Consider the following 23,737-nt stretch of genomic DNA (forward strand, 5'->3'; position numbering starts at 1 on the left):
TGATGACCATGCATAAAAAGTTAAGCAGCTTGAATTACTTTAAAGAATTGGATAGCAATGTCCAATTCCTTAAAATGATTCAAGCTGCTTTTACTTTTTACTGTATTTTTAATGGGACCTGAGACATTGATATTTTTATATTTTTCAGTCCTCAAGTAAACTTTATAAATCTAATGATATATTCTTAAAGTGTATGTAGCAGGGATGAAAAGCCGATGATCAACTGAAAATTTTGACCTTTCATATAGAAGATATAATTTTTTTCCCAAAAAGACCTACATTTTTTGGTGTTTTGGGAAAAAAAATCTATATCATCAATATGAAAGGTAAAAATTTTTCATCCCAACTACATACATTTTAAGTGCAAATCATTAGGTTTATACAATTTACTTCAAGGACTGTTAAATTTCAAAAATATCAATTTTTAACCATTTGCCACAAAATGTGCATTATGTCACGAATTACAAAAAACATTATTTGATATCAGAAGGACATTTCTCGTATTCAGAATGCAATTTGAAATGTCTGATGTGCTCTTAGGTCCCACAAAAAAGATGTGAAAATGTCACTATCCGAGCCCTTAAAGATGTCTTTGTAGTATTATTCCCATCAGAGCCTTCAAATAAAAAGAACCAAGAATGCATTGAAATCAGATTACAACTGCTAGCAATGAATGCCAACTTGCATTACAAACAAATGCCAAGCATATACCATCTGGCCTCGTTCAAAATGCTTACACGATTTTGTAAAAGGAATTCAGCTTAAGACCGCATATGCATCTTTCAGTGCATACCAACATGATGATACTGGTGTAATCTTATGCTTAAATGTACAAATTGCTTCCACGCTTAAACAAATTTGTTTAAGTTTTTCAGCATGTGATGAAGTAAACCCAGTGTGACAGTTACAGTTCTGTTGTCCTTTCTATACGCCATAGAAGTGACGTCATAATTGGATTAACTACCAAAGCAATAGATGAATACAATTTTTGAATAATCTGCCCTGCACTGCAAGCAGATTGCACTAATCACCTGTGTATGTCAGCAAACATAGATTGAATACAATACCACTCTTTTCCAAGATACTTATCTTACAGGTGCGAGTGATCAGCCTTTCTTTGACATCTATGGTTCAATGCATCGGTACCGTGTGAACGTTGTAGTGCAGGGCGGTATAGTCAAAATTGTATTCATCTATTGCTATGGTAGTTAATCTGATTTACTACATCACTTCTACGGCGTGTACCCAATAACTTGTCTGGTGGACACTGCTCCACTTTGTCCACAGGTAATTCACAAAATAAAATAAGTACAACTTTGGATTGTTTCAGTTGATTTCATCTTTGGTATCCATATCAGAATCTGTGAAAATGTACTGGAGAAAAGCGCGACTTTCACCACATTGTAAGCTCTAAATTAGCCAAAAGTACAGAAATTTAATCAAATACTGGAACTTGCATTTCTTTGACACAACATTTCGTCCGAAACCATCAGACATCATCAGGTGACTGATTAGGTTGATTGGTCATTTCTTGATGTATACAATAGAACCTTGTTAACACAAAAAACCTGATAACATAAACTGATTTAACATCCCTGGCATTGCTTTTGTAAGTTAACACAGTACCCAATGACACAAATCCTGATTACACAAACTGAAACCTGTGGCCCCATACAATTTGTGTTGAAGAAATTTCACTGTGTATTTTTCATCTCATCCAAATATCGTTCTACGTCATTATTTGCAAAACTGTCAACAATCCAGATATTTTTGCTTTGTCCTGACAATACAAGATGCAGGAATGCATGATCCCCATATTCCCCTTTTAACTTCCTTGCAATGCATACCCAAAAAAGATACCCTGGGCACAATAACACTATATTAAACATAAACATAAAAGTTGTCAAAATAATTTATACAGTCCTAGATGTGGGGCCCGTCCTCATAGCTCCCGGTGTTATGTGCATTGGGTTCTTTATCATGATCAGATTTGCTGTCATCTGATCGGTCAGTTTGCTTTTTACTGCTCTCTGCTTGGCTATCTTCTTTGCCACCTGTTGTTTTGTCTTCTAGTGTTTTATCTTCATCTTCTGCAGGTAATTCTAAATCATCTGCACCTGTAAGTGAAATAAAATCCACAATATATTATCAGCCTCTAACAACTAATTTTGATTGGTTACTAAGAGCCTGTTATCATGTATTGAGCCAATCAAAGATGTTGTAAGAATAGTCAGTAGGGCTGAAGGCGATCCAGGTTAAAACACTCAATTTGATTGGTCAATCAGATGATCATCATCAGTGATGCCAATGCCGTGCCTTAGGCGTCAAATTGTTAACACTTAAAATTACTCTCAGAAACTTCATTACCATTGAAAATCACACTGAAATGCTTTTGGCCCCACTACTTTGAAAGTTTGTCTCACAGCTCCTCGATGTGCAAAATCTAATTAGGAAGGCGGGGGTTTAAAATATTACACTAGGAACCCACAAAGGCGAGAAAGTACCCATTTTTGGCGATAAATGGCGAGACTAGCTGAGAAAGGGGGCGAGGAAAGGTGAGATAGCCTATTAAAAAAGGCAAGGAATGGCGAGGTTGAGATAACTAAATTAAGTCTAGCTCAAATCCTGGGCAAGTTTGGCGAGGAATGGCAAGTAATGGCGAGGAGAGGCGAGGTACATCCAGCACATCCAGATCTGCCACAGATATTTTGTTTGGAATATAAGTAGCACCCAGTTAACACCTATTGTTATCATGTTGACTTGAGATTATTTGAAGTGACCTCCACTTGAGATGAGTCTGGTATATATTCCTAACTATTATGTGAAATGAGACACATGTAGCAGCCGACAAGTGTATCGTTTTGATATGGATGTACACATATGTTCTAACGCGTGCAGGAGCTTTGAACCAGACAATAAAATTAATGGTGCATTATAAACTATTTCATCATCTTACCTAGTTGTAAAACTTCTTCTTCTTCTTTCTTTTCTGAAGGTGCTTCTTCTTGTGTTTCTGTGGGTGCTTCTTCTGTTGGTGCATCCCCTTTGGGTGCATCATCTTCTGTTGGTGGGGTGTCTACTGTTTCTGTCTTTTGCTCTGTAATGGAATGAAATGCGGTATTTCTGTTGAAATCCATACACATCTTATGGAAGACATGACCTAATTAATCTCCAACTGTGAATTTCAATTGGAGTCATCCATTCAGGTAACCCATTTGAAATTCACACTGTGTGAAAGATTAAGGTCATGTCTCCAATAGGGGTGGCTAAAAACAGAACAAATGGCCTCAAATTTCATTCTGCATCTTGTTTCCTCATAAACATTGCATATTTCTCCAATTTTGGGAAATAATGGCCAAAATATGCATTTTTATGGGGTTTTTAATGAAGAAACTTCAATTATATCTTGTTCTTATAACTAAGAAATTATAGATCGCGTGGTTGAAAAAGGTCACAGAAACACCGGAAGTGGCAGCCTATGCTTACGCCGACCAGAAGTGAATGCTTGGTGGAACATGTCAACGAGGAGCAAGCTGAGCATGGACACGTGGTAGGAGTAGGGAAAATATTTGTGGACTTTTTTTATCAATGTTAGCGTAAGTTTACACTGAGTGTAACTCCAAATGTGAACACAACTATAATGATGTGAAGGTAACAACTTGTAATTGCATGAGGGTTGTAGCCAGCCAAAGTTAAGTGCCGGCTGATTTTACTGTCCTAATAAGGTAGTGCTCTCTCTGGGCACAATCTTTTTTATATAGCATCCCGAGGAATTGAGAAATAGGCGTCAGGGTTCAACCCCCTCAAAATTGCTTCTTTACTACTTTATGATGAAAAAATCAGTTTGTATAATTTTGTTTCTTTTTACTTTTTTTCCCCCAAGTGCAAGTCTACCAGCCTCAGTGCCAGTTACTCCTGCCCAGCTCTGAACAACATAGCTAAAACCCTGGACTGCATCAATTTGATAATGCTGAACCTGAATCAACAACAGTCACCGTTGTCTCTTACCTTCCTCTCCATTAGCTCCTTCTTTCACTTTCTTCTCCTCCTCCTCCCCCGCTCCATTTGTACCGTTATCTTCCGTCACGGTCTCATTTGACGACTTCTTCTTTCCCTTTGTCGTCTTCTTTGGTTTCTTCTTCTTCGGCTGATTCTTGGCTTTGTTATAAAGATACTGCAGCTCTCTATCCAACTTCATGTATTTATCCTTCATGTCTGAAGTTAACATGACCGGAGTATGAGTGCACGGCAATTTCTTCTGTTCCTCGCTCTTAGTTCTATACCAAGCCAGTGTCTCGTTATAAAGATTGGCTAACATATTGATTTCTGTTTCTGTGAAGATCTGATCTTCTTCTGAGAAGTTCCTGGCTGCTGACAAGAAGATAACGGAATAGTTGAAAGCGTCCTTCAAGGCTTTGATTATCTCAGGACGCTCTTTCTTTTCTTTCACGCGGAACTTGAGATCTTTAACAAGTTTCTTCAGCTCCTTGTGTTTGTCTTTGTATACCTGTAACAGGAAACCATAGGAGGCGGATAACGTTAATTATTTTGCATATCACCCTAATAAATTAATTACACAACAAAGCTACCTTGTCTTGATCCTAGGGTCAAGCTAAATAATTTGAGACCATTTTCACTAGAATCAGAATTTTGAAATTTGACCCCTGTGGGGAAGGTCATTGATATTTTGCCTATTTTACCATGTAAAACATTTCCCAATCATCCAAGAGATATGACTTTTTTGTTGCTTATGATTACAGGACGAGTTCCAGGTATTGTACAACTTGATCAGATCATGTTTTATTTTTTCATATTTAATTGGCGGCCATTTTAGAAATGACACCTTTTTAAAATATGATGGACTCTGATCAGCTCTTTTGCTGTTCAGTTTCTTGCATATTTAGAATATTAATGAGCTTATTTGCATATTCTTTGTATTTACAAACATTTGTTGTGGGGCCACATTAATTATGAGTTCATACTGGGGAAACGACGATGAAGACTATTCATACATTGGAACATATGTAAGCTAAGCTTTCAGCAATTTGTAATTGACTGAATGACTGGTTATCATAAAATATCTCAAAAAGGACCCAAAAGGCATCAAAACGAGCAAAGAAAACTTGCATTTTTACATGTATTTAGTGGTGTGACCCTTCCAAGGGCCTAGGTGTAAAATCAAGCTTTTGGGAGATTTAGCCAAAAATTAAAATAAGATCAAATTGCTTCAAATCCAAGAAATCTTATATTTCTCAAATTTTTTGACAATTTCTTTTAACTTTGAAGGCCACTTGAGGGAATAAATCTACAATGCAACAAATATATTCACTAACATAAAGACTATCTATTTAAATAAAAATAAATGCAATTTTATCACAAGCCGACTTTCATGTTTTCATGCTTTTGCTTCCACCTAACCACCATTAAAATAGAAGGACTTGAAGGGCTCTACTATACTCCAGGAGCTACTTGCGACCAAACAAGAATTTAAACATACCAAGTATACCGGTTCTGGCATATAAATATGAGATATTAAGTCTTTTTGCTGGCACAGAATTTTTAAAAGTAGCTCCCGGTCATGTTTTAAAGGAGCTAACTGGAAGCTATTTCATGATAGTAAGCAGGATACATCTCATATATAGATTCCTCTCATCCGATTGGTTAAAAGTGACGTAATTTAAATAGCTGTGCCCCCTTTTTTCTTTCAAGATGACGTCTTAGCAACTGTGCCCGGGGTATAGAATCAACTGTGCCCGATAAATAATTGGATAGTCGCAACCCCGAATACACAGATCACTCTTATACATTACGCACCCACTATACGGTCGGCGTTGATTACAGTGTTGTAGAAGAGACTAGTGGGCACAGTTCAAGATTAATTTGACCTCTCCTTGCAGACGACGACCTTTCACCGCCGTAGACGTAGTGAGTGCAGTGATTTGTTTACAATCAGTTCCTGCCAAATGTCACTTTTAGACAAATTACTACGACCTGAAGACTTGGCAGGGTGTGATGTTGGCACAGAAACGGTAGGGGTTTAGATATGTTATCGGTAGATATCGATCCAAATTCTGCACCCTTGCTCTTGCATACACTGTGCATTTTACAGTTCAAAATCAAGGCCTATGCAGTTAAAAGCTTGAAGGCCTTGTCAGTTCAGATAATCTTTTAACCAATCAAATGAGAAGAATCTGTATTATTCGGTATATAAAACAAATATTGACTGCTTAATATTCAGGGCACAGATTAAAATTATTGGCCCTCGGTGATGTCAAAACCATGACTATGCCCTCAGCTTCGCTTAATAATAACTGAATACTTACTGGCGCTTGCTGCATCATCAGGCTGCTCATACAGCCAGTCTGATGCTTCAGACAAAGTAGTCCTTATTGAATCCTCTCCTCCTCCACTGAACATTCCTCCCAAGCATCATTATACAGTTTATCCTGGGTTATATAAATAAAGCTTTCTAGGTTGTTTAGTGCTTCTTCTTTTTCCTTCTTAGCCTCTTCCTTCTTCTTTAACTCCTTCAGTCTGAAAGATTAAGAATGATGCTTATCATAAATTTGAATGTACTGTAGAGTAACAAGTTAACTGTGTTTTAAAGGTCAAATTCTTGGGTTTTTCTGTATACTGCATAAACATTATGCCTCGCGGTGGAGGCATACAAATATGCAAAGTGCATATATTGTATAATTGCTCTCGTGCCGAGTTTCGCATATTACGCACCATGCTTTCGCGTGTTGCAGAATTGATCAATTTTTCTTGAAGGTAAGGTGGGTACATTGATATTGGTCAAATTTTCCAACAATTTTAGTATTTTGTTTGTTACAAAAACTCAGCAGAAATTACAGAAATTCTTTGTCTTGTATGAAATAGGTTAAATGCAGATCCCTTGTTGCTCAAGAGATTAACAATAACGCACTTGCACTGAACGTTGATGCGTCCAATGGACTCCCCCTTCAGGGCTCATGCATTAGACGCATCAAACTTCTCAGCACACACATGCAATATCGAGTCCAATCTCTGAACAAGTGATGTGCATTTATAATAGAGCCATAAATTTTCCACGATACGGAAAACGTACAAATTTCACAGAATCCAAGGTAGAAAACGGAAAACAGGATTTCATGTAGTTGAAAAAAATAAAATTGAAATAATTGAATAGCTAGAGTGAATTAAATACAGAGGAAAAATCTAAAAATGTTTGTCTGTTGTTGTTTTCACTAAAATAAACGTGTTTAAATAATACCCCTACCAACCTCCACATCGTTGCCAAAGCACATCCAATATTGCATCATATCACACATTCAGCATGTTCAGAAATAGGATGTATATGTGATGCGATCAAGCAAAATCAGTCGGAACTCGGAAATATTAAATTTTCAGTTTCTTAGAGGATAGTAAAAAGCATTTACAAAGCTGTATTTTACAGAAAACCCCATTGAAATTGAACAACTAGTTCCAAAGATACGAGCAATTAAAGAGTCTCCAAAACAAAAGGAAACAAAAGGAAATAATTCCTTTGTTTGGCTATATCTCAAAATCAATATTTCCGAGTTCCGACTGATTTTGCTTGATCGCATCACATATTATGCTGTATGCTGTATTTCAACGGAGATGTGGAGAATTGGCTCGCCCAGTTACTAGTATAAATTATTTGTTAATAATGGTATGTTACAACACACATAGTAATATATCTTATTAAACTTCTTGTAAAAGGGACAAAACATGGTAAAACCGACAAAACACGGCAAGCCACAAGAAAACGGAAAAAACACAGAAAGTGACGTTTGATAAAACAGAATTTTAAAACAAGAAAACAGAAAACTTATGGCTCTAATTTATAAACTTCTTACAATAATGCAATGAACTCACTTGTCTCTGGATGCCTTCTTGCTGGCTTTTGATGCATCCAGTACATCTTGGGTTTCTGCTGCTACCGTGACATTTTCCTTAATCGTCACCACTTTTGGTTTGGCCACCTTCTTCTTCTCTACTTTCTTCTCTTTTTTCTCACCATCTTCATCTGTCTTGTTACTTTCTTTGTCTTTCTTTATTTTGGGAGAGTCTTCTTTTTCATCTTTTTCAGTTGCTTTTTCCTCCTTGTCTTCTTTCTTTGTTTCATCATCCTTTGTGTCCACTTTTTCCTCTTTCTCTTCATCTGTTGATTTGTCGTCTGCGGCTTCTTTTCCTTCTTCAGTTTTTTCTTTATCTTCTGTTTGTTCCTCTGGTACCTGCAACAGATAAGCAAATGTGCTATATAAGTTTAGAAATCCATACACCCTCTATGGAAGACATGAGTTCAATCTTCCACACAGGGAGAGTGAATTTCCATTTGAAGTCTACACCCCCTATATGCATACCTGCCAACATTGTAAAAATAAAATCTGTACAGGGTGCTGCTTGCGACCGGGCGCAGCTGGCACACGCTCACCCGTAACAGGGCATACTTGCCAACCTGGAACTAAGGTCGGTGTCTAATTAGAGTCAAGTGAGAAGCGAAACATAACTTTGGAAAAAAAAGAAGTTCTAGACCCTAAATTACTTGTTATTCAAGGTTGGAAAAAAATTAAAAATTTTTTTTTTTTAATTAATTTTTTTTTTTTTCTAATTTTTTTTTTAATTTCAAAGTTTTTGGCAACTTTAGAGAACCATTACAAAAATTACAGTTTGTTATCCTTAATATGTAAACCATTAACTAGTGTTTACCTCTTCATGTATCACATATTATAGATGCATTGGTTTTCCATGCATTTATAATATGTGCTACATGAAGAGGTAAAGATTGGTTTGCATATTAAAAATAACAAACTGTAATTTGTTCGTAATTTTTTCCTTTTTTTAAAATTAACTGTGAATGATCCTTATGATCCTAGCACTTCAGAATAGGTCCAGTGGTTCTCCAAAGTCGCCAAAAACTTTGAAAAAAAAATCTTAAAAAAAAATTATAATAATTTTTTTTTGCATTTTCAAAAATCGGATTTTTCCGATTTTTGTGACCTTTGACCTCAAAAATCGGAACGAATCCGATTAAATCGGAACGGTTGGCAGGCATGCCTATGTAAGTTATATCTTCCACAGGGGGGGTGTAGGGATTTTAACTGGAATAGCCCAAAGGGGGCAGTATTGGTTTAAATCAAGAGGTAGATTTTATCTTTTTGATTTGTTAGCATATAGCATGAACATAAAGCGCTGCCTGCTGTATATAGTGGATATCAAATTTAATTTTCACTCGAGTCCAGATTTGATGTGAATCACACCCCTGCTAGTACTTAAAATATCCATTCAGCACCATCCCAACAACACAAAATGTTTTCGACTTCATTCGCAAAAAATTAAAATAGGTTGTCAGAAAACATTTAAATGCCAGGTTATGTAAAGGGTATATAAACAGTATAAAATGTTTTCATAACATTAAAACACATTTTATGATAACCTACAACAAATATTTTAACATAATGTTATTATTCAATTGTTGACAAAATATTTGGCAAAAAATATTTGAAAAGAGTAGTTTGCAATAACATTTGAAAACATTTTAAAAATATTGTTGTAGTGTGTTTTCATACAAAATGTTTTAAAACATTTTCATGACTTTTATAGAACCCAACATTTATGTTATTAAAACATTTTTACCCAAACCAAAACCCAAAATATAACTTTATAAAACATTTTTGTGTTAGCTACGGATAATGGATTGAAATGTTCCTTTTCTGCAACTGTGAGTTTTAGTTATGAGGTGAAAAAACATACCTGTGGTTCTTCACTTTCTGGTTTCTTCTCTTCTTCGGTAGCCTCTTCAACTGTCTCTGTCTTCTTCTCTATGTCTTCATCAGCTATCTTGTCTTCACTGTCCTCTGTTGCAGGTGGGTCGTCTTCTGTCTTTGGTGTTTCCTCCTTGTCTTCTCCTGGAGGTGTTTCTCCACCTGTACCCTCTTCTTCCTGGTTCAGAATAAAAGTAATAAATTCATTAGTAGGTCAATATATCAGGTTGATTACTGTATATCAGACTTTTACCCCAAATCATGGAAACTGATTTCACACATAGTTATGTCCAATTTAACCTTTTGACATGCGTTTGCCAAATATTTGAAACATTCAACATGTGATTGTGTCACGTTACCCGCACCATAGCTGGCTACTTCAACATTTAGAAACTGTGCTTACATGCCAAGGTGCTAGGTAAAATACATGTAGGAAAATAAATAGGGTTCACTTAATTTTGAGTTGAGTTATTTTACTTTTTTATATTTCAAGAAATAAAGTGTTTGACATGAGCTAACCTTTTCTGTTTCTGCAGGACCATCCTCTGTTTTAGACTGTTCTCCTTGTTCGCCATCTTCTCCACCGCCACCAGAAAAGAAGTTAGAGATTGTGCTGCTTAGTTCTGTTTGATATGAAATAAGATTCATGGAGAGAAAATGAATTGTTATTGAAAGCAACATGATTATATAAAATAAGTAACACTGTGAACTTAACAAATGATGACAGACAATTCAAGGATATATGTGACCCACTCTGACAAAACCAGGAACAAGTCGCATTTTTGACATTTCATGATTTGAAAAATGTAAGCACTAGAAAATAAGCTTTTTAAAGATACCAAAATTATATTTAGCATCAATACTTTTCAAAAAATGGATAATTTTGTAAATGAAACCTTGATATATTTGACAAATTGCTATTCCAAGTAATGGGCCAATTTGTTTCCTGCCTTACATAGGATTGAATAGGGATTATCATAGTTCAACTCTTAAATAAGACAGTACTTTCAAGGATGTAAAAGTCCACTTAGTCCCATGAAATTGAGAATTCCAAAATTTGATTTTCTTTTATGGGAATGTCATCTTTAAAGGCCTATAACTCAAAAACATGTCTGGCGATTTGTTCTTGGTTTTGTTGGAGCTGGTCACATATAAGGAAATATTGATGTTAAAATCTGCTTACAATGTACACATTACCAGGGCATATTGAGGGGATAAGGTGTTTTTTCCTTTTTTACAACTCCTCAAAATACTTATTTCATTTTTTTAAATGCATTCCATTATTGCTGATAAGGTCATTATCTACATTAAGTTCTTGCAAGGGAAAATACTTGTTTACTTTTAAGTTTGCCCATATTGCTCTTCCTACAGTGTTATTATGAACAAAGCAAACAATGATGCAAAGGATCATTTTAGTGAGATGGTAGGCTCAAATATGAGATGCAGTAGGGGGAGGGGGGTTCATACATCAGAATAAATAATCACTTTATATAGCGAGGCAATAAGCAAGGGGCGAGATTCATCAAATTCATCCTAAGATATATCTATGTCAAGATATATCTTAAATAGCTGTATCAACTTCTTTGTACCAGGGTTCTGTTTTTAGCGGCAAAAATCTGTCATATAAAGTCAGTCAAATATTAAAAAGTAACACAGAAAAGCTCATAAACACACAAATATAACAGGCCCTGGCAGTGTTTTGATTTTGTAATCAATTTTCTCATCAGGAGCAGAACATTAAAGGATGGTCCAATCACCAACCTCATCTCCACCCTTTTTTTTCAAAATGGAGATTTTTCTATCAGTATAAAAGTCCATATTTTCCAAATCATGCAAAAATCATATACTAGTAGTTTTACACACCGTGCAGTGCATTTGCCTTGATAAAGGTTATTTCAATAAGGCTCAGCAGAACAAATTTGAAATATAGAACCCATTTGACAATTTTAAACAAATTCAAGTGTGGTTGCAAACAAAGAAGTACCAGAAATTTAATTTGTTTAGACCAAATTAGTATGTGGTGACCAGATACAAAAACAAAAACAAACAAAAATTTAACATATTTAGCTCATGCTTTTTCAGCACCGATATAATCATTAAAAAGAAAGCTAAAATAATATTTCATACACACACAAATAAACAAACAAATGAACAAACAAGCACACTACACATGACTATTACAATCACATCACAACACAAAAAATAACACATTAAGTACACCAGGCACAAAAAGAAACTCGTCAGTTATATTCATCCTTGCTGTTCAATAACTTGATAATTTTGGATTATTCTGAAATATGCATTTTGTTAATTGGACTTTTCTTTCTCATTTGACACCCTGTTAAGTGAACATTGAGCAAAATTGACCAAGATATCGCCTCAAACTCTCAAACCCCAAAATGAAAAGTTGCAATTTTAACGATTCAATTGTGCCTGTTACACTGTGTACTTTATTGATTGGCCCGTGGTGCTTGTGTGCTATACAACGATGCGTTCCCATTGAAAATAGTTGAAAATGCAACTTTTGCTTTTGGGACTTGAGACTTTGGAGGCGCATATCTTGGTCAATTCTTGTTCGTTTGTCACAAACAGGGTGTCAAATGAGAAAGCAAAGTCCAAATTACAAAATGTATATTTCAGAATAATCCAAACTTATCAGGTTTTTGAACAGCAAGTATGAATATAACTGACGAGTTTCTTTTTGTGCCTGGTGTATATCAAATAAAAGTCAAGGATTTCCTTCACATTTTTTGTTTAACTATAACCTGATCCCTTAGAATGCTAGCTAAGCTGGGGCTAAAAAAATATCAACCAGAACACTTTAAACACAAGATTAGACAGTCATTAAAAGTCACAAATTGCAGTGCCAAATTAATGTCCGAAATGCACTGAAAATGACTTGAGATCTAGAAGGGCACACCCTTCAGCTCATTCCAATAATGTTTCAATTTTTTTCAAATGCACCTACTGGGACAAAACAAAAGGGTAGCGAGAGTGGGAAGCATGACACCTTTGAAAGAAATACATTTGACATATTGGCCATGCAAACAACAACTTCAGGTTGCGGGATTGGCTAGGAAATCAGCTTACCTTCAAAGCCTTTCCAAACAGGATCTACATGGCAACACGGATACAAGGATCAAGTACAAAAAGTACTAATTTTATACAACTATACTATATAACCTACATGCATCTATCTAAAAAATGCTAATGGGTGTACATGTATGTGTACATAAGTACAAACATAATAAATAATATAGCATGCATTTCTCATTTCTATGACACAATTCAATTCCCCAATCCATGCTGATTAAAAAAAATATTCTTGATTGATCACTACCTATCTGTCCAGGGTGGGTCAACCAGATTTTCTTAAGGGGTACTACACCCCTGGCCAATTTGGTGCCTATTTTTTGCATTTTTCTCAAAAATTATAGCGCACTGGTGACAAGTAAGATATGTATATTATAGGGGCAAGGACTACTGCACTGAAAATTCATCAACTCAAGGCAAGTAGTTATTGATTTATTGATCAAATATTTGTTTTCCCTCATTTTTGACAGTAACTTCACAACTGTTGACTGTGTTGAAATAAAATGGGGTGTAGTACCTCCTTAAGGCGAATTATAAGTTCAGTAATGTTCAACTTGACATATCACCTTTAAAGACAGTTCTACGATAACACCAGAAGATGTTAATTCAATTGTAAACCAATGTATTTGGAATAATAGGTGTATTTTAAATGGCCACCAGCACTTGAAATAAGACAGAGGCCCGGGACAGAGGCTAAGTGATTTTCCTGTGAAAATGCCAAACTAGCCCTCAAAAAATTAAATTACAGGGGAAATAATAGAAAGCAGCCACTGAAGGAAAACTATTTTGAGGCTTGTGGCTCAAAGTAAAAAAGCATTTTAGCCCCCGATATCCTGAAAGTAGCGAATATTTCTTAAAATTAGTCCCAAAAAAAGGTGTTGGTTGCTATTTAGACAAAATCTTTGTACGTAGTACTGGTGAAACTTAACTCCTATGATTTGTACCGGTTTTTTATTTATTTAAAATGGCTACTGCAGATGAAATTCATATACCCTCTATGGAAGACATGACCTTAATCTCCAAAACAGGAGGTGTAGATTTAATTTGGGAGTCACCTATTCAGGTAACCCCATTTGTAATAATTCACACTCCCATATGTGGAAGATTAAGGTCATGTTTTCCATATAAATCATATATACAGGACTAGCCAAACTGTACACCTATATAATGTATTATGTGCTTTGATGTACCTGATCCCTGTCAGTGTTCTCGGCTTGCCGGTGCCTGTTGTGTGTTAGTCTGTTGCATTGGTTGCTGTTTAGACAAAATCTTTGTAGCACTGGAGGAAGTTAAATCCCATTAATTTGTACAGGTTTTTTAAAACTTGAAATGGCTATTCCAGTTGAAATCCATATTCCCCTAAAAACGTGACCTTAATTACCAACACAGGCGGTGTAGATTTCAATTGGGAGTCACCTATTCAGGTAATCCCATTTGAAATTCACACTCCCATGTGTGGACAATTAAGGTCATGTTTTCCATATAGAGGGTGTATATGGATTTCAACTGGACTAGCCAAATTACACACCTCGCTACAATGTATTATGTGCTTTGATGTACCTGATCCCTGTCAGTGTTCTCATCTTGCCGGTGCCTGTTGTGTGTTAGTGTGTGTGAGTGGAAGTGGAAATGGGCGATTCCATTTAAAATCCACACTACCCCTGTGGAAGATTTAGCTAAAGTGTGCCACAGAGGGAGTATCAATTTTGAATAGAATATTTGTAATACTCGCTCCAGTTGTGGAAGATATAGGTAAAGCCATAATACAACGGGCGTATGGGTTTCAAAATGATTAACTCTGACCAATTACATTTGAAAAACATACTCCCCCTGTGGAAAGTATTTCCAAAATCTTCCACAGGGGGAGTGTGGATTTCAACTGGAATAGCCTGATGTGAGTGTTTTCTTGTTATTCAGTAGAGTGTTATTTAATGTATGATCATTGAATTTTTGTAATATTATTTAACATGTTAATAAAAACAACCCTTTTTGGAGATGAGAAAAAACACCACCTCTAGGCTGGAGGATTTCCTAGGAAATCAGCTTACCTTTGAAGCCTTTCCAAACATGATCTACATGTCAACAAGGATACAAGGATCAAGTACAAAAGGTACTAATTTTATAATACTAAAACTACTAAAACTATTATAAGCTACATACATTAAATTCTAAGGGGTATATGTACATGTATACATATAGCATGCATTTGTATCACACAATTCAAGCAACACTGGTGAAAAATGTCACGACTTTGCTCTGCAATTTTTCACCTGTATATTATGATTTTTGGGTTAAGACTGCAAATCATTTATTTGTTAATGAAGAAGAAATGTTGTCTATTATACTACTTTGTACAGTACACAGTGTACATTTGATTAATATGGGCCATGTGTGTGCCCGGTCTGGTCCTTCCCTGGGACAAAAGGGAATCCGGATTCAAAATGGAAAAAAGGGGCTGATTTAATAATAATTGTCTTCTTTCTAGTCTGACCACCTGCTAGTTACGCCGCTCACATGGGCATTGTTTAAAAAAATACAATGAAATGAGTTTTTTCTAAGAATTTTACAAATGGTCTGTTTTTATAGACCACTTGACATGTGACGTCATTACCCGGCAGTATGCGCACGCATTATGGCACTTTCCATTGTTCTTTGCCCTGCAATGTGCGTGCGCATCGTAGTTTGCTCAGGGCATGTGTATTTTAAATCTCCCACCACATTTCATATAGTACAAGAAAGCCATTGAACAGTGAAGCGGTTCGTTCGAGCAAATCGAAAGACCAATCCCTCGCCTTTGTTGATAAACAATAATGTCAAGTGGTCTATACCGATTATATAATAGCTGATATCAATTGAGTCAGTTAATTGAACTATTCCATTTCATATCCATATATCCCATATAGCATATCCATACATCCCCATGAAAGATATGACCTTAATCTCCCACACATGGAGTGTAGTTTTCAAATGGAGTCACCCATTCAGGTAACCCGATTTGAAATTCACACTCCCTGTGTGGAGATAACGGTCATGCCTTAATTACCCTGTATGGAAGATAACGGTCATGCCTTCCATAGGAGGTGTAATGATTTTGACTGGAATAGTTAAATTAGTGTGGCTAATGTGGCTACTGACCAAGATGCCAAAGAATACATACCGTATTGTTTGTAATAAACGCCCCGGGGGCGTTGCATTTTTCCAAAAGGGGGGCGTTTATTGGAAGTGAATTGTCAGTGAAAAAAGCTTAAAAATCGTGTTCAATTTCCCGATGGTGCTCCTATTAAAAGGAGGGATTTACACTATACATGATGGCGGCGCCCACGGAAAATGATATTTTCGTGGGGAATACAACAAAATTACACCTGTAAGTGCATGGAATTAGTGAAATTCTACCATAATTAGGCAATGAAAATTATGAAATGGATGGGAGTTGAGTCATAATAGGTTTTGTCCATTCAATTTAGCGATCGTGACTGGCATGACTGATGCAAGTTTTAAGCTTACCTACACGATATGTCATGGAAATGTTCGCATTTTTGTCAATTTTTCACAGAAACATTGGAGGGGGGCGTTTATTAGAGGGGGAGCGTTTATTACAAACAATACGGTAGTATAAGCTATGATTTATGTGGTGGTGGTGTTCATTAGCACAACAAATTTATAGTTTACAATGTATCCGCTATAGTTAGAGTCACTTAATAATGTTCACAAGACATACATAAACATGCAATATAAACTCACTTGCAAAAGTTGATTGGCCATCTGTATCATTGACTTCTACCATGACCTGTTCCGTCTTCTCAAATACTGATTCCACCTGAAAATATTTCAATAAACAAATAGGAAATCTCTGAATCAACAAACAAATGAATTATAATTAATATGTCCCATCAAAGAAGATGATACAAAATTTTATGGAAAAAATTGTTCAATACAAATATCTCCAAATTAAAGCCTTATTCACATAGATTTTGTTCACATTTGTTAACTCTCTCCTTGCAGGTGTCGACTGCAGACACCAAGTTCAAATTTTCTTTACAAATTTCAGAATTGTAAATTTTCATGGCCACTTTTTTAAACCAGCATGAACAATTTATTAAAATGAGTACAAACAAGCCTATAGTATTGGTTCAGTGGTTTTTGAGATAGGTCTTGATATTTCGAGACAATATCTCAAAACTTGTAACTTTTTATGTTGAAGCCTATAGTCACGCAAAGCATTAAATGTCTAAATAACTGGCAGGGTTTGTGCAAGAACTAAATACCAACAATTACTAATTGTTTATACTAGGATTTGGACAGGTAACCTTGTCCTTGCATATCATAATGTTCTTTAAGGTTATTAATTTTAAACTGTTGTGATTTGGTAGTTCACAGCATCTTACGAATGGCAGTGAGCTTTGGCAAAAAGTGCATTGCTCAATTCATAGCGAGTGTGTAGAAGAATGAAAATATCACAGATATACTTTTATAGGTGCTGCGGTTCTTTAGTTACGTTGTAAAGAGGGCTGAAACAACAACACTTTTGTAAAACGTACATAACTCATTTACAACAATAAATTAAGCAAGTTTGCAAAGTATACGATTTGTAGAATGAACTTTTGCAAAACATCAAGGTGTTGTTTTTCAATAATATATTGATCTAGATAATGAAAATCAATTTTTAGGTTGCTTTGACCAACAATACCTCGTCTACCCTTAAGATGGTCAGGACTTTGGTGAGTTTGACACTTTTATTATTATGGATTATGTTATGCCATAAAATGCAGAGCTTGTCTTGTATAACACTTTAGGAATATATCCAGATGTGCTGTTAACAGTGGCGTAGCTGGGATTTTTTCCTGGGGGGCAAGCCTGTATGGGACGGGGCCCAAATCCACCAAACAAACAAAATTTGCCGCCCCTTCCTCAAAAGGTTGACCCAATTTTTTTTCTGGTGGTTTGAAAAAGTGAAGAGCAAAAAAAAAAAAAAAAAAGGATTATATGAGCTAGCGCCCTAAAAGCAACACATTTTTTCCTCTCTCTCTCTCCTTTTTACTCTTTTTTCCTTGAACTAGGGAGTGGGGGGCAGGGGCCCAAATAGCTCTAGGGGCGGGGCCCCAAACAGGCAATTTTTGCCACGGGGGCAATTGCCCCCCGCCCCCCAGCAGCTACGCCACTGGCTGTTAAGTGCTACTTACGCTGTCAAGATGAAGCAATCCACTATCGTCCATTCTGAAGTGAGCCTTGATACCTTTTGACTCTGCTTCTGAATTCTTTTCCAGTGCATCAACTACTCCACTCACACTGTATATGGTCAAATTGGTACTGCCAAAGTTCCTGTGAAATGACAAGGGTAAGAGTTTGCTTTATAACACATGCACTACAGTTTCTGTCAGAGAAGAGTGGCAATTGTTTACCAGGGTGTCATTCAAAGATTGTGAAATATCCAGAAAATTGTTTTAAAAACTAAGAAAACTGTGTGAAATCAGGCAAAAATACCATGAAACAGGCTAAAAATCAATCAAAGTGAATACATTTTGGCCACACATAATCCGGAAAATTTCAGACAAATCACACCCTGTGTTAACATTTTAAAAGCATGCACAGTGTAAACACAGAAGTGGGGTTCTGATTGGCTGATCCAATGCTCTGACAATCATAACAACAGATGTGGTACCACCCCATCCACCACAAAATTAAAAAAAATTTTGATTAACATAAAAAAGTATGAAATAGATAGGATTGTAGAATTAAAATTGATTAGATTTTTTGATTTCCATAAAAATGCTCACTAGTTTTAGACTTTTGCCATCTTGGCTGATGGTTTCTTCAGAATGACCATTGGGAAATAAAGATAATTTAAGACAAAAACCAGAGCCTTTAAGTTTGAAATTTTTGGTAGATTTCCGATCCGATATGTGCAACTTTTAAAAGATGCACCAGCCAATTCGCCAGCAAAGTGGTTACATAACTCCCTGGTAACGGGATCACACACCTTTTGGAATTGATAGTACATGTCATACACTTTGTGTTGCGATAATTTTGATCATTGTGCAGAACTCAAAAGCGTGATCCACTTGGCATAGTGATAATCGGATTACACGCAACACTTCGCTGGTGAATTAAAATGTACTGCCATTTGTTGGCAACTACTCACTTGAGACCCACTTCATCCAGTAACTCTTCTAGATCATTGTAGGCAACATTGAAGGTGAAGTCTTCAGTATGTCTATTGAACGTCATCACTTTCTTCTGTGGGTACGGATTGTTACGTCCAAACAAGGTTCTCTTCACTGTCTTTATAGTGTCTTCTTCACCATCTTCACCAAAGACCTTCCTTTGGAAAGACACCTGAAAGATGAAACAGGAAATTAATGATAAACTTATCATTTTAGGATACATATAAAGTACACACAATCAAAAATAAACTATGATGAAATTTTATCAGTTTCGCCATCGAGCAATGATTAAAGGAGGAAATAGGAAAAGTGATCCCACCCGGGAATTGAACCCAGGGTACCTGGTTTAAGAGACCAGCGCCTTAACCACTTGGCCACGGGAGCTTCATGATCAGGCAGACTGGGAATTCAACCTATAAGCGCCACTAATCGTTTTCACAATAAAAAAATGTGACATTTTACCCCAAAATAAGGCTTTTGTATGATAGCTCCATAACAATTGTTGTTATAACAAACTATACATTATTTTAATCCTTGTGATGAGACATATAATTTGGTATGTCTTTCAACAACATTGGAGCAATGTTTACAACCTGTATGACCTTCTGTGACCTCTATACTAGTGGTCACCAGGGGTCATATCCAAATTGGCTTCCCATTTTGAAATCAACATTGGATTTCATTGAACTTCAAGTGTGGAAACTATACTACAAAGTGCACAATGGTTACCAGTTGTAGCTTAGCAGCTGTACTACAATGATATTTACATGATTAAACTATACTGATCATTAGTTTTTACAATACTTTGTATTTCATCAAATTTACCTGGATAGGAAAGAGATTAGCATCTTTGATGACAAATTTCTTGACTTTGAATCCTTTACCAAGATGTGCTGCCTGGTACACGGCTCCTAATGCTGCGGCCTCATCAGCATTGATGTTCTTGCTCAACTCTTTCCTGGTGATTTCAAAAGAGGATAAGGAAGACACATGGTAATACAGCGTGCACAACTTATAAGTTCCCCCCACCCACATACTTTTTAAAATAAATCGAAAAATATTTAACAAAATGCAAACTTGTAAAAAGACTATGTGTAGCCTTATTTGTTTACACCTATATAGCGTCACAAGTCATTGCGTTCAGTCACAATGGTTTATTATGTGAATAAAAGAGACCGCTTTAAACTGTGTTAAAAGTTGCATCTGGGTCCATAGGAGTCAACTCTCAAACTATACAGAAGGCCAGTCCTATATTCATAAGTGTGTTAAAGAAAACCTGACTGCTATGGGCTCAGGTGCAACTTTTGAAACGGCCTCTTTTCTTACACAATTAACCATTGACTGAATGCAATGTGTGACGCTATAAATTGCTCCAAAGGGGCTACACATATCTTTTTACATTTTTACATTTCATAAAATATTGTTCAACTCATTTTAAAAAGTATTAGGGGGAACTTATAACTTGTGCACCCTGTATATTAGTACCAATCTTATTAGTAAAAAGAAATTTAAGTGAACTAGCCATTATTGCAAAGGTACGCAGTAATATATTGGGGTAAAATGTTGCCTCGTCTTGACAAATACCTGTTCCATTGCAGCTCATATTTGTTCTATCACAAATTGTAATCTAGTTATTTTGCCATCAAGAATTAAAGAAGAAAATTACTGTATATGCTTTGAACAGGTTAATCCCGATTCCAAGGTATACATTGAGGCTTGACAACCAGAAAGATGCAACTCATAAAATGGCATTTTGAGCAGGGTATAATATACTTTTTAATATAGTCAGTATCGCATTGCATTTTGCTACACAATCTAGGCATATTGCTTTGCAACTACAGAGAATATGCCATATTGCTATATTGCTATAAAAATTAAAACTCTGCCACACTTGCCATGCAAAATTCTGACACTTAATTATGCCCCCAATTTTGAGCAACAGGCCTTTCAAAAGACCTTGTAATCAGTTAGTACAAGAAAGCTGTAATTCATGAGATATTGCCCTCTGTGAGTTGAGGCTTTTTGGTTGCCAATCTTGAGGGCGTCTTTGATCAACCCTCTACGTACATGTAAATTATACCCAGATTTAGAGCACCAGTACTTTAAAAACCCTTACAATCAGTTACTACAAGAAAGCTGTAATTCATGAGATATTGCCCTCTGTGAGTTGAGGCTTTTTGGTTGCCAATCTTGAGGGCGTCTTTGATCAACCCTCTACGTACATGTAAATTATACCCAGATTTAGAGCACCAGTACTTTAAAAACCCTTACAATCAGTTACTACAAGAAAGCTGTAATTCATGAGATATTGCCCTCTGTGAGTTGAGGCTTCTTGGTTGCCAACCTGGAGGGCGTCTTTGATCAACCCTCTACGTACATGTAAATTATACCCAGATTTAGAGCACCAGTACTTTAAAAACCCTTACAATCAGTTACTACAAGAAAGCTGTAATTCATGAGATATTGCCCTCTGTGAGTTGAGGCTTTTTGGTTGCCAACCTGGAGGGCGTCTTTGATCAACCCTCTACGTACATGTAAATTATACCCAGATTTAGAGCACCAGTACTTTAAAAAACCTTACAATCAGTTACTACAAGAAAGCTGTAATTCATGAGATATTGCCCTCTGTGAGTTAAGGCTTTTTGGTTGCCAATCTTGAGGGCGTCTTTGATCCACCCTCTACGTACATGTGAAGATTTATAACACTTACTTTCCTGTGGCTTTCAGCAGCACTTCCTGGACCTTTGGTACTCTGCTGGAGCCTCCCATCAAAATGACTTGATCAATCTCTGCCATGGACATCTCTGACATCTTGAGGGCGTCTTTGATTGGGTCATCGATGCGTTCATACAGATCAGCGTTCAGTTCTTCCAGTTGTTCTCTGGTTATTTTGGATGCAGTGAAGTCTTTGTCATCTAGTAGACCTTCAATCTGAAGAGGATAAACGGCATACATAGATCATTTTGGGTTTTTTACTATGAAAACTAATATACACAGATATTTATATCGATATGAATTCTGTTATCACATTATATTGGTCAAACATCACTTCGATAAAATCTGTATTGGCAGAAATTTATTCTAGAGGGCTTTTGAGACCAAATTAGTTTTCAATTGTATTGTAGAGACTTCCATCCAAATATCATCTTCAAAAGTTTTCACTCAAGCTCTCACTGAGGTCAAAATCAAGGGGCCATTTTCAAATTGGGGGTGATATTTCAAAGTCCCCTAACTGGGCTATCAAATTGCTGGTTGTCACCCCTCTATTTTGTCCACCTACCTGTGAGAAGTGATCTGCATTGGCACTCAACACTTTCTTAACTCTCTTGGCTTCCTTCAGTAGCTTAGCCATTGCTCGTGGGCTCTCATAAACACTATTGGGGGTCTTCTTCTGTTTTGTGAAGAGCTTAGCTAAATGATCTCTCAGACGCATCTCCATCTCCAAGCCACCTAGTGTGCGATCATATCTGCAAGATGAAATTTTACCAAAAAGTTAATTCTCTCCCATGTGGCTATATTTGTAAATGTAAAGATTTACCATGTAAATTTGTCAAATTCTACAAAAACAAGGAAATGTAAAGCATTCTTTGAGAACAAATTAGCTATACATGAGCACTATTACGTGCCTAATACACGTAACTATTCACCTTCTACAATTGAAACTTCTTATAGTTTGATCAGCTCGTAATCAGCGGGCCTTAAAACATCGCAAATTTAATATATTTTATTTTGAGAATTGTCTTCTGACATCTTGCCAGAAGCATCACAAGTTATTCATTCAAGTCCAAAAACATTGTCTATCTTCTTTAACACACACAATATACCAGATAGGTCAACTTTATCACTCTTTAACGTGGGTCTACTTTTGGCATAGTGGTAAAGCCTAATAACTCCCGCCGATTACGAGCTGATCAAACTGTAACCCCACCCATGCAGTATTTCACACACAAGGAAATCAAGTTGCACAAATGCAAAAGACTAGACTTCAATCAGCAGCAATTTACCAATCACGTAGAAAAGCATGCAGCAAATCGGTAATGTACCAAGATTCCATGTCACCTACGATGTCAATTTCTGTACTTGTGGAATATTGATCTCACTTGAAATTTCTCTGGACAAGGGACTTCATATTTTCCCATCTACCCATGGATGTGAACTCTGGGAGCTGATCGTGGCTGCAACAGTTATTCTATTTGGATATGTGCTTGTATAATTACACTGTAAATGTTTTATGAGGTGCATCTTTGGCCATAGAGGTCAACAGCTTTCTATAAGTGCAATGACCTTATGCAATTGTGCTATAAATCCATGTCGTTGCTTACCCCACACCTCGTATCTCCAGCTCTGGGTGCCTTTCCCATCTATTTTTACGCCTTGGCACTGGTACCGTTTCCACTGTATCACTGTCCAAACTAAATCAATTGCACTCATGCTGTTAACACTGATTACAGAAGTCATTTTGTGACGGTCATGCAGTGCTGAATATCAGAATTTTGTATTGTGCCACTGTGCAGGGTTGCCAAACCTGTGATTTGGTAGCCCTAATGGACGACTTTAGACGATTTTTCCTGCGAATTTTTATTGGGCGACTTTTCAACATTGGCTCCTGTGACTTCTGGTAGTTTCCCTTCCAATAGAAACAAATTTGTTGAAGAGAAAAATTGGACAACCTGCGATTTGGGCCAGAATGTTTTAGCGACCCTGCCACTGTGTATA

General features: G+C 36.4%; 1 protein-coding gene and 1 non-coding gene across 2 annotated transcripts in view; both read right to left on the bottom strand.

Annotated features, from left to right (window-relative positions):
• Positions 1-219: 219 nt before the first annotated feature.
• Positions 220-23,737, bottom strand: part of LOC140169804 (hypoxia up-regulated protein 1-like) — a 36,637-nt gene continuing 13,119 nt past the window's right edge. The window contains 14 exon segments of the mRNA XM_072193109.1: positions 220-2,117; positions 2,957-3,097; positions 4,009-4,507; positions 6,328-6,395; positions 6,398-6,534; positions 7,879-8,237; positions 9,757-9,945; positions 10,287-10,390; positions 16,602-16,677; positions 18,041-18,179; positions 19,000-19,193; positions 19,847-19,979; positions 21,732-21,952; positions 22,302-22,488. Coding sequence (XP_072049210.1) covers positions 1,924-2,117; positions 2,957-3,097; positions 4,009-4,507; positions 6,328-6,395; positions 6,398-6,534; positions 7,879-8,237; positions 9,757-9,945; positions 10,287-10,390; positions 16,602-16,677; positions 18,041-18,179; positions 19,000-19,193; positions 19,847-19,979; positions 21,732-21,952; positions 22,302-22,488 — 2,641 coding nt within the window. The 3' untranslated portion in view covers positions 220-1,923.
• Positions 19,332-19,405, bottom strand: Trnak-cuu (transfer RNA lysine (anticodon CUU)). The gene has a single exon. It is a non-coding gene; the product is annotated as a tRNA-Lys (tRNA).

The sequence above is a fragment of the Amphiura filiformis genome, chromosome 14 (assembly GCF_039555335.1).
Source record: "Amphiura filiformis chromosome 14, Afil_fr2py, whole genome shotgun sequence".
NCBI lineage: Eukaryota > Metazoa > Echinodermata > Ophiuroidea > Amphilepidida > Amphiuridae > Amphiura > Amphiura filiformis.